This window comes from Fukomys damarensis, unplaced genomic scaffold (genome assembly GCF_012274545.1).
Source record: "Fukomys damarensis isolate Sample0158 unplaced genomic scaffold, DMR_v1.0_HiC HiC_scaffold_1, whole genome shotgun sequence".
NCBI classification, from domain to species: Eukaryota; Metazoa; Chordata; class Mammalia; order Rodentia; family Bathyergidae; genus Fukomys; species Fukomys damarensis.
In genome coordinates, this window is record NW_022900913.1 from 51559491 (window position 1) to 51571364 (window position 11874).

At 37.3% G+C, this 11874-nt stretch overlaps 1 protein-coding gene across 5 annotated transcripts in view; it reads left to right on the forward strand.

The window, feature by feature from the left end:
• Positions 1–11874, forward strand: part of Mast4 (microtubule associated serine/threonine kinase family member 4) — a 493834-nt gene that overhangs the window by 438429 nt on the left and 43531 nt on the right. For 3 of the 5 annotated variants that reach the window (XM_033761224.1, XM_010637279.3, XM_010637283.3), the window contains 4 exons: positions 190–291; positions 2404–2536; positions 6025–6092; positions 8399–8484. In XM_033761224.1, coding sequence (XP_033617115.1) covers positions 190–291; positions 2404–2536; positions 6025–6092; positions 8399–8484 — 389 coding nt within the window. Of the gene's footprint in view, positions 1–189; positions 292–2403; positions 2537–5106; positions 5594–6024; positions 6093–8398; positions 8485–11874 lie in introns of those variants that run through there. The other 2 variants (XM_010637284.3, XM_010637285.3) reach the window with 2 other exon arrangements.

Here is an 11874-nt window from a genome sequence, read left to right on the forward strand (position 1 = left end):
GCTGGGTAAAAAAAAAAAAAAAAAAAAAAAAAAAAAAAAAAAAAAAAAAAAAAAAAAAAAAAAAAAGTATTTTCTGAATCATTTAATTTTTTAATATTTGTAGTTATCTAATTAGCATGTTTTTCTGGTTTTCTTTTCTAGTTAGTAGGGCAAGTCTGTATCATTATTCTTTTCATTACTTTTTCATAGGCTCATGATCGCTCGGAAAGTGGAGAATTGGCATTTATTAAACAGCTAGTCCGAAAGATCCTAATTGTTATTGCCCGGCCTGCTCGTCTATTAGAGTGCCTGGTAAGTTGCCTTTAGATGTGACTCCATTACTTTTTGTTAACTGTAGGAAAGCAGTGACCATCAGAAATCTCCAGTTTCATTTAACTTCAACCACCAGTGCTAAATAGAAAGAGTCAGGAGGATCTACTACTAGTGAATGTTTCTGGTGACGTCCACATGTGACTTGTCTTTTCTCATTTTAAGGAAGAATTCTAGAATTCGTGCTGTATTAAGTGATAGTCATCATATCACATTCTCATCAAACTCAAAAGATGATCATAAAACAATGCGCTTGACCTTATCTCCACATAATTTCTTTATGTCACAGCTAATTTAAAACATTTACTGTGCCTCCTATTTTCAGAGTTCCTGAGATTTAGAGAGGGGCAAGTCAGAGACGCACTAAATAATGACCTGTGGTTATTACACATTTCAAAAATGAGCCAAGGTCATCAACCAGATCTGAAAGAATGAAACCTTTAAGATTAGTTCATTTTTTTCACTGATACACTTTTGGCCAGTGACCATTTTGCTATTTCAAATTTTTGTTTTATGAAATTTTGACTGAGCTTCAAATCTATACTGTAAACATATATGAAGCTTTGAACATAATTATTTCAAGGAACTATAAATATAGCATTAAAGTTCACTTTTAAGTTCTATTAGTCATTAAAATAATTACAACTCCATGTACAGTACATTTTTTGGCATTAGAAATATACACAGGCCCCTACACACATATGGATGGAGTTAATCACTAATTCTGTTCTATTTTAATTAACATTTATGATGTTTTACAATATTTGAGTATTCATAGTTCCATAAATATGTACCAACACCTGATGAGACGCAGTCGGGGGGGACCTGAGGAAGAAGGTGGGGTATGGGGCTTTGCATCAATGACAGGAGTCCTAGGATCAAAAACTCAAATGCACCATTTCAGCTGAAGTTTCTCTGGAAGGATGAAGGGAAAAAAATTTTGTTGATGCCTTTGGGAAGGAGAACTGGATGACTGGCAAGATAGTCTGATGGGAGACTTACTTTTTACTGCATTTGCTGTGTAGCTTTTGAAATGCACAGTTTATTTAGGGGAGAAAGCCACGTAGCATTAAAACTTATTTTTCTAGACAGTAGTCATAGGCTAAGATCAAATCTTACCTTAAAAGAGGAAATGGATTTTTTATAGTAATCACTTGTCATCCCAGGAGAAAAAGTAAAAATATAACTTCTTGAAGACGGAAATGGGTGGACTTAGAAGTATGTTTGGAAATGTTGCTTTCAGTATAGAGTTCAGTATAGAGAAACTAGAGTTTCAGAGTATTCAGTGACACTTCTTAAACCCATCATCTATGGCCTTGCTTTGTCCTTTTAAGTGTCTATAAAGGGTACTGAACATTTACACTGGTTGGGCTTTATTTCACTTGTACTGTGTATTTTTATATGGCCCTTAGAAACTCAAGTAATTGTCAGGTGAAATGCTGAAATTCCAAAAGTGCTTACTTGGGGCATTAAAATGGGAAAGAGCATGGACAGAAACATTCAAAAAATAAAATTATTCATAACACAACAATGTATAGCATATATTTTAGAGTGATGTGAACCCTTGATTTGATCCCTAGTACCACAAATAAAGAAAATAATAATAAAAATAGGATCTAATGGGAAATGGTAGCACAGGCATACAGTCAGGAGTTCAGCACCAGCCTGGGAAAAGTAACTGGACCCCAGCTCACAAAACATACACACACAAACCGAATCAGACCTTTTTTGGTGTGTATGAGGTACTGGGGATTGAACCCAGGGCCTTCTATAGGCAAGTATTCTACCACTGAGCTACACCCCAGCCCAGACGTGTTCTTTCTCAATGAGATAAAGATCGTCAGTGCACATAGTACCTGAAAAGTTGTATTAGAAGTATACTGGAAATGATCATTATCTTTGAGTTACCAATTACATAAATGTACCATACTCTGTTGGCTTCAATATGGGAATTATGTACTTTTTAAAGCAAGTAACCTTTCTGCATGAACTACAATCATGTTTACACAGCAGTTATGTTGTAAATGGAATTTATGTAATAAAACCTCAGACCATTTTGGCTCAAAGAACTGTATCTGTGTTTGTCTTTGGTAGGAATTTGATCCTGAAGAATTTTATTACCTATTGGAAGCAGCAGAAGGTCATGCAAAAGAAGGACAGGGCATCAAAACTGACATTCCCAGGTACATCATCAGCCAACTGGGACTCAATAAGGACCCTCTGGAAGGTGAGTACTTGGTTGGGTTTGACTGTTGAGTTGTTTCTACATCTGGGCCTCATGGGAAGACTTAGTGGCCAGTCTTTTTTTTTTTTTTTTTTTTTTTTTTTTTTCCTCTCCTATTTTGGCATCTCCATTGAAAAGTTCCTTCTTGGGCACCAGTTGTGATTAGAAGGAAACAGCTATAAGTTGAGTCCTGAGAAAGAAATGACCATGCCTCCATTTGAGAATGGGGACAGGGCTTGGGGCCTAGCAGTTTGTCAGTCTGAGAATGTCAGACTGTCCCAGAAGGGTTTGTATTTCAGTTTTCTCTGAGTACTTTTTCTCTTGCAAAATTGAGTTGAACATTTCCCAAGAGTACTTTTAATTTTGAAAACATCACTAAAAAAGCTAATTATTATTAATTTAAATTTGACATTTAAATTTAATTTGGGAACGACACAACTGATGAAGATTATTTTAAATTGTATAATATTGATATTTTGATTTTTGGTTATTTGTCTCAAAGTATGATAAATAGTAATATACAAGAGAAGCAGTGATAAAAGGGAACTTTAAAAAAATTTTAAATAGCTTACAGAAGAATTTATGGCTGTTTCAAATGAAACAATATGTTAATTCTATTAAATACAGAGAATAGGAAGCATCCTTTCGATTATTTTTCAAAAATCTAATATTACTAACCTCACTCCCATCTTTTCCTATTCATTATTAGTTGGGATTGTTATTTACCACACTTAGGTTATATACTGCCAAAAAACTCATAAACAATCACTGGCTCCTAAATGCAACATTGTCTTCCTGGTTCATTAAATTGAATTTGCAAACAGTGTTTATCCTGCTCAACTGTTTGTGATGGAGGTAAATGTTGACGCTGAGATTTTTCCTGTCTAAAGCCGGGGAGCCTGCTGTTCTCTGCCCTGCTCTCTCCTGTTCTTCCTGCTTTGTTTGCTCTTATAGCCATCCTATCTTTGCTCCCAGTGAAATGATGCATGCATTACTGGGAGATAATGCCAGATAAATTTATACTGTATTGAAAGCAATACCACAACAGATTCATCGCTTATCAGAGACTGTTGGCTGCTTTTCTCAAAAATTCCCTGGGGAGAGATTTTCCCCTATGGCTTTTAAATTACCGTCTTTACCTTTTTGAATCATGACTCTTCAGAAATGGTTTAAATCAATGAAATAAAAAGGGCAGACGTTTAATGGTATTTAGATGAGTTTTAAAATCTCTTCAGGCATTACAAAATGATGCTTTAGCTTCCTGCTTCAAAAGCTGAGTCTTGGTTCCATTCCATTACTACCCACTGCTTACAAATAATATGTATTTCTCAGATAATAGTTATTTAGCAGAAATTCTATTTAAAACAGAATCATCTTTTAATTTGCTTTTTTATGAAAATAATTGGAGTGGGGGAGGCTGTCAAAACCTATTACAGTGACGCTTCACGCCGTTATCGTTAAGGCTGCGTCAGCCCTTGAATTGTAGATGGAGCTAGTTTTCAGTTTTCTTACCTGGCAGTAAATATCACTGGAGACTGAACTTTGGTAGGTGAATGATCAGAGGCCTATTTATGTGCCTTAATAAGGAGTTTAAAAAATTAATATTGATCTTTGATGCATTCGGAGTTTGGTAATATAAACTTTTTAATAGGAGTTTTTTTTTTTCTTTTAACGCAACACTTAATTTTCTTGAGGATAGTTTTTGATCTACATGTGCTTCCCTTTCTTGTCGACCTCTAAATGAATATTCCTAAGGCCTGTCCTTAGGAAGGTTAGGGGTGAGAGTTCTGGAACTGGGCTGTGACCTTGATCATGCAATTCATGAACCTCTTTGGGTCTCAGTTCCTTAAATAAAATAAAAATGGGATAATAACAGTACTGATGCATACAGTTGTTATGAGGATTACAAGAGTTCATCTCTGTAATTGTTTCTCATAGTGATTGCTTAATAAATGTAAGCCATGATTGCTGTTTCATTAAACAATATTAAATTTTGTCTTCTCCTTAAGAACTCTTCCAACTGGGTATGTTTTAATTTGTCTCAAAGTCTGCACATCTGTGGTACTAGACACAGTGGATGTTGGCGTCATTTGAATGGCACCAACAAAGTATATAATTTGCATTAAATTTATTTTTATTCTAGAATTTCTCCTATAGATAAGCTGAGAAAGTAGTGTCGGTCTCTACTTTTTAAGTCTTCATTTTGTAAATTTTTACTTAAAAGTAACACTCCAGTATTGTTTTGCTTTATATTTCTTATCAATAAGCAGGGCATTTGTATTTATAAAACCATGAACATGTGAAATAAGAATCTTTAGGAAATAATTTTAGAGACATATGAAAATAGCTAAAAACTAACTTTTTATTATACATGTTCAATTTTGAAATATTAAAAGACTATTGGAGAGGGCTGGGGATTTAGCTCAGCGGTTCAGTGGCCTGCCTTGCAAGCGCAAGGACCCGAGTTCAATCCCTGGTACCAAAAAAAAAAAAAAAAAAAAAAAAAGACTATTGTAGAAATTGAACTTTTTAAATGAAACCTTTAAAAAAAAAGTATGAAAATGAACAATAAGTGAATTAGTTTTTCTTATTTACTTACACAGATGAAAGGATGTACTCTACCATGAGTTGGGCAATTAGACCCTTTGTCTCTTTTAAGTAGACCACCAGGATAATACTTAAGCTACTTTCAAGCATGTGGCATCTGGCCCAGAACTAAATACTTTACACAATATAATTAATAATAAATAACAATCAACATTTAATGAGCACTTGATTTTTTTCCCAGTCACCATGCTGAAAGCTTTACATGCATTATTGTGTATCATACTCATAAAAACCCCTATGACATAAGTAATACTGTTCCTACCTCACAAGGGAAGAGCCCAAAGTTAAAAAAATGACCCAGCCAGTAAGTGCCAGTGGTAGTGATATTCCAAGTCTTCTATCTCCACAGCCCTCCTAACCCTGATGGCTGCCTCTCCTACACTTTCTGAGTGTAGACTGGAAGAATATCGCTCGGTGGGTGTGAAGAAACGAGACAAGAAATTCTTCTGTCAGGTTGAGAATCATTTCTAAGTCATTGCCAAAGGACTTCTGATGCCTTTCAGAACCTAGGAAACCTTGTGCCTCTTGGATATCTGACAATAACCGAGTTGTTAACACACCAACCATTTGCAAGCTATAGTAATTGTGTCAGCCAGTGAAATGCTGCCAGCTGGGGCAGAGGTTCCATCTCCAAAGTTCCTGTGTCTGGGTATTCATGAGAAATGGAGGTCCAGGAAAAGGTTTGCATGAACAAACTCAGACTCTGAGTTGCTGGTTCTTGCCCTCTTGGATATAAGATTTTCCCATAGCCAAACTGGATTACAGAGTGAATTTCTTTCTTTTCTTTTTTTAGTAGTAGTAAAGAAGTCATTTTTCCTTTACCTTAGTACTCTTGTCTAACTGTAATATTTTTCTTAAGCTTTTTTTTTAATTCTTAAATTTAGAAATGGCTCAGTTGGGGAACTATGATAGTGGGACAGCAGAAACACCGGAAACTGACGAGTCAGTGAGTGTAAGTATCATTTTGTTAAATACAGTGTTGGTTTTTTCTTTCATTAGCTTCAGGAGCTCTTGCCACGTTAATTATTTTATACAACAAATGTTTATTTTGCTTCCATATACAAGAAACTGCCAGGCACTAAGCATACTCTCAGAGAGAAACAGAAATTTACAAAAAGAATTCATGATAAAGAATAGTAACAATGAGCGTGAGAAAAATTTATGAAGAAAAAAAAGACCATGTTCTGCTAAAATACACCCTAAAGAGATTTGTGTTAGTCTGGTAGTCCCCAAAGATTTTGCAAGAACGTGATACTTGAGCAGACATGTAAGAAATTACTTGGATGAAAAATACGGAGAACATTTGAGACACAAGGTGCCTCTGACAGCTAAGAGTAAGAGAGCCCATGGAGAATAGAGAGCTTGGGTCAAAACTGGATACATAGGTCCCAGCTGCTCACATGTGTCAGGTTTTTTGTTTTGTTTGGGGTTTTTAAAATTTCTTTTAAGCAAAAAGTAGCAACTGAGCTGCAGAGAAGCACATGTATAAATACTAGTCAAGGAGGTAAACAAGGAAATGTTCAGATTGGAGTCATGGTTTTAAAAAGAACAGATGGAGTGCAGTGAATAGGCAAGTGGCCCTGAGGAAGTCAGTTAAGAGGCGGCTGCAGTGGTGCCAGTGAAGAGTTCCTTTTGGCTGGGGCCATTCTCCTAAATAGTAAACCCCGGGAGATGGCCAGGATGGGGCAGGTTGGGGGTGGTCACAAAGCAGGCACAGACTGTTTAGCCTGATGGCTGGGAGTCCAGACTATGAATTCAGATTACCTAGATCTGAAAACTGGCTCTGCCTCTTCCTAGGTAAAAGGGATGGGGAGATGCTCTACACCTTAGTGTTTCCCTCTATAAAATAGATTAATTATACAAGATTAAATGAAATATTCTATATAAAATCCTTAGGGAACGTGGCATAGTAAATGCTGCAGAAATGACAGTTGTTTTATTAATTTTATGACTGTTATAACTTTTACTGTGTTGAGACTGAAGTTCCTTTGAAATATCCGAGAAGAGCCATCAAACTGGCCATTGTATATTTGCTGTCTTCTGACACTTAGAGGGGGCATTCTGGTGAAGAACTCAGTGATACAGGAGTCGTCAGTGAATACATAGGAAGCACTACGGAGAGAAGAGTTCATAGGCCAGAGGGCCTTGAGCACGGCCTTGCAGTCCAAAGCTATGGAAGAGCAGGCCTAAGGGAGTGGCTGTCCCAGTCCTGAGCTGTTTCCTATGATGAAGCAGTGGTAGATGACGACCAAAGCTAGGCCGTGTGGTTAAAGGCCAAGGGGAAGAGCCGAGAGGTGTGATTGCTAGAGTTGAGGAGGTCAGGTAGTCCTGAGGTAGGTGAGAGTTGGCTGTGTTACCTCTGTAGACACTACAGTCGCACAAGATGTTGAGAGAGCTCAGGCAAAGAGGCAGCTAGAAGGCTGCATGCCAGATCTTCCAAAGACAAAGTGGGATGACAGCCTGGGAGACTACTGTGCTGAGTAGAAGAGATTCATGTAATTCTTCCCAAGTGCTGGGCTAGGAATGCTGGACTCTGCAGAGGGCCGCAGACCCCTGTCACTGTTAAGGTAAAGAAGCACTAGATGATTTTTACTAAGAGCACTGTGTTTTTTGTCCTCTGAGCTAAACATTTTAGAGACCATCATTTAGAACACTGGTATCTAAACCATTGTGAAAGCTCAGGTATGGAAGTAAAGAAAGGCAAGCTTTCTACATCTGAGGGTTCCATTTGCAACCCGCTCCTTCTTCCTAACAAAGCTTGCCACAGGAATGAAATAGACATGCCCCGATCAGAGGCACAAAGGCCATGTCCTCCACCAGCCATGGACAGCCACTCGGGCCCGCTGTTTTCTGGCTGAATGAAACCAGAGGAGGGTCTGTTACAAACTGTTATGAGACTAACTAGAATAATTTATACAGGGAAAATAAAATGCGGAAATTTCAATGATCTTAGTGCATTTAACCGTTGGGCCAAACCATTTGTAGACAACTTACGGCCACCTCTCGCCCATCACACCTAAGGCATGTTCATGGGGAACCTGCTGCTAAACCCTTGGAAATAGAAGTTGGCTTAAATGCAGGAGCTCAGACACTCTTGTGGCAATTGATCTTTGAAACTGTTCCCAGGTTCTTTGAGCTAGAATACTCCACATCAGCATATTAAACAACATAGAATTCCAGTATTATCTATTCTGTTAATGTTATAATTCTCTCAAATTTTGAACTTTTAAACTAAAATATAAATATTTTGTTCCCAAGAGCTCTAATGCTTCCCTGAAACTTCGAAGGAAACCTCGAGAAAGTGATTTTGAAACGATTAAATTGATTAGCAATGGAGCCTATGGGTGAGTAATTCAAGGAAAGCTCCCTTATATTTTAACATGCCTGAGTAATACATTTATTCTTCATGTTTATTTTATGCCACAGAGACATTGTGTAAGAACTTTTCAGATCACTGCACTTTCCTTGATGGGTATAATATGCTGTCAAAATAATTTCTTCTCGAATACTCCAGTAGAAAACCCAGCAAAGGACCTATGGATTATTTTAGAAGGTTGGAGAGAAATATTGTATAAAGTAAAAGAAAAATGTTATGTATTCCTCCTTCATTCGGCCCTACTGGGTTCAGAAGTACCTGACTCCTGGGGTTGTGTGTGTGTGTGTGTGATTTTATACTCTAGGTACACACACAGATACACACATGCACACATATTTACCATTAGCCTGTACTTCCTATCTGACCAGCAGGCAACCTTGTAAGAAAATAAAACTATTACATAAGACTGTTTGAAAATTCAGAGCTATATATTTGTTATTTTTTGTTAGTCCTTATGTTATAGTAGGATTTTTAACATTGAACCCTACCCTATAATATAATGCTCTTTCTTTTACCCATTTGATTTTTTCTATAAGCTAGAAATTTATTTTCTAGATTTGCATTATAGAATTTGCTTTCAAATAATACCTTAATTTAAGTGCATAGCAAGCACTAAATTGTTGCCACTTTCCTTTTTTCTTTAATATTGTATCTTTGCATAATGTGCAAAATAGGTTTCAAGAAATTTTTTATTGATATTTTACATATTTATGAGGTACATTGTAATACTTTAGTGCATTCGTAATATTAAAATCAGAAATTAACATTTCCATTTCCTTAAACATCGATTATTGGTGTTAGGAACATTGGGAACCCTTGAATTCCTATCATCCAGTTCCTTGATCCATTTTTATAGACACACAATTCCCCTTCTCAGGGAACAGGGTCAATAGGAACAAGATCCTTCTGAGTTATTAATAAATAGTTTAGAAGGGTAATTAATGCGCAAACTGTGACCTGATCCATTTTAGACAGCCCAAGAATTCCACTTTAATTAAGTATTAATCCCAATTCCATCTGTAAATGGAGAGCAGTAAATAACCCCAGAGACATTTATTGCCATTTATCACACATAAGAGCAAATGAGATAAAGTGATTTTTGTTATGCCAGAAGGGATATTTCTATTTTTTCACCACTAATATTTTTCACACCATTAACTTAGTGAAGAACTTAAGTATTTGTGAGTCCTTTCTATATTTCACTAATTTGATTTCACAATTATGTCAAATATCATATTTCTTGATGTGGCCCACAAATGCTAATATTATAGTTTTATAATATTTTATTTTCTTCAAGGACTTCATTGAAATCTTTGTACCTAGTAATATTGTTCTAGCATGCTGTTGCCCATGGTTTCTGCTTATTAGCTTATTTGTTTTTGTAGTGCTTTACATATTTGGAGATGACCTAGGCCTTATTAGGGGAGGACTGTGCACATTTATTTAATGGCTACATGGGTTTAATTCTACAAAATTCTATTAGCAATGGGATCCTGGAAAAAAAAATAGGAAGTACCACTTTTGTGAATCTTGGGCATATATCTTAGCAGTATTTGGAGTTCTAATTGGTTGAGTAAACTCATTTGTAGTGCAATTAAACCACTGTATGGTAGATGAGGTATATCACACTTTGGGGAATGGTTGGGAATATACAAGAAGTTAAACAAGCTGTGAATCAATAAACACCCAGGATGCAGGCCAAGTCATTAATGGGCTCACAAGCTGCCTGTTGGAGCCTCTGCCGATCAGCCAAAAAAAAAAAATTTTTTTTCCTCTTTTGCTGTTCTCAGATTTAATCTCTCATTGCATTTCTGATGGATTTTTTCTTACGTTGTAAGTATTTCTGATTTGAAATTTGAATAGAACTTCCTCTGTCGCATCACCTAGGCTGATATGAACTGGCTGAACAAGTGGATACCAGGAAGGATGAATGAACTGAGAGGCTCTTAGCAGCTGTCTTGGGTATCTGTATAACAGGGTGGCTAAAAGAGACACTGAGTCCACAGGTTTTCCACAGTTGTTTCCAAAACTGACCCTTTCATTAGCAAGCACTCTGCTTGTCTTGCTAAAATACAAGGAATTTTTTAAAAAATAGAAAGAATCATTTGATCATACTTGGTGGCCATTCATGCGATAATGCCACTTTGATAAACATCTGATTTCATTCTCTGTTGCTTGTGCTTTGGCTCCCTGGCTGGAAGATAAACATCCTTTCGTGCCAAGTGAGCCCTTTGTAGAAGACTGCATGTGTACGTCAGGTGCCCTACTGATTTCTTTATCTGTGTGCTCTTCTCACAAGAGCCCTGGTGGCAGTGGATTCTTTTCACCTGCACGCAGGGAAGGAGGTGTTCAGAGCCATGGTCACAAAGCCCCCAATTCCCAACAGAGCTCTCCTCTTTCTGTAGTGTCCTGTGGTTAAAACTTTCAGGTATCTAAATTGAGGTGTAACAGTCCCACTTCTTTTGAGCACTTCCTGGATTTTTAAGGTACAACTTCAAATATTTTCAAAAGAGAAGGAATAGGGGTGAAGGGAGGGTGGGGACAAGGGGAAAAAATGAGAACCAAGACCTGTCATGTAAAGGTACAAGATCCCAGTAATGAATGTAACTGTATTGTATACCTAGAATGTACCAGTAAACTCAATAAAAAGTAAAAAAAAAAAAAAAAAAAAAAAAAAAAAAAAAAAAAGAGAGAAAGAATAAAATTGACTCAAAAGTAAAAACACTAAGTGTAACAGGTACAGAGTTTGTCCCCACTTTGATTTTCTTAGTATCCTTGATGGAATATGATTGTCTTACCCCTCAAAGACCATAGAATTTGGCAGAGAGGCCAGAGTGGAAGTTGAGGCGTGCCCCTCTCCACAGGCACCTACTGTGTCTCCCCACTTTCTTCTCACACATACTCCCTGGCTCCCAGGTGCTCTCTGCTGACTCAGATTCATGCATTGGGCTTTCGGCATGGGCATAATTTTATACACAGTAAATGTTCATGCTCCTATTAGAGTAGATTCATTCAGCCCTAGGTGCTGTTAGCTTCTGACTTCATTTCTACCCAGCTGGCCTTCACCTCAGTCTTGCATGGATGGCTCCCAGAGAAAAGGGCCCCTGGAGGCCTTCTCCCATGCCACTTTCCATCTTTGAGTTGTCCTGTTTTCCAAGAAGGTTAGGGGAGCAAGAGACAGAAGCAGCCTTTTCAAAGCAATCCTTTAGGGCCAAAAAGTGGAGAAATGTAAGAACAGATCAGCTCAGTTCGGTGGTAGGACACTGAGAAGTTTATAATCTGTCATCTGCTATCTATTTCTCTCCCTCTCTCTCCCTCTCTCTCCCTCCCTCTCTCCCTCCCTCTCTCCCTCCCTCTC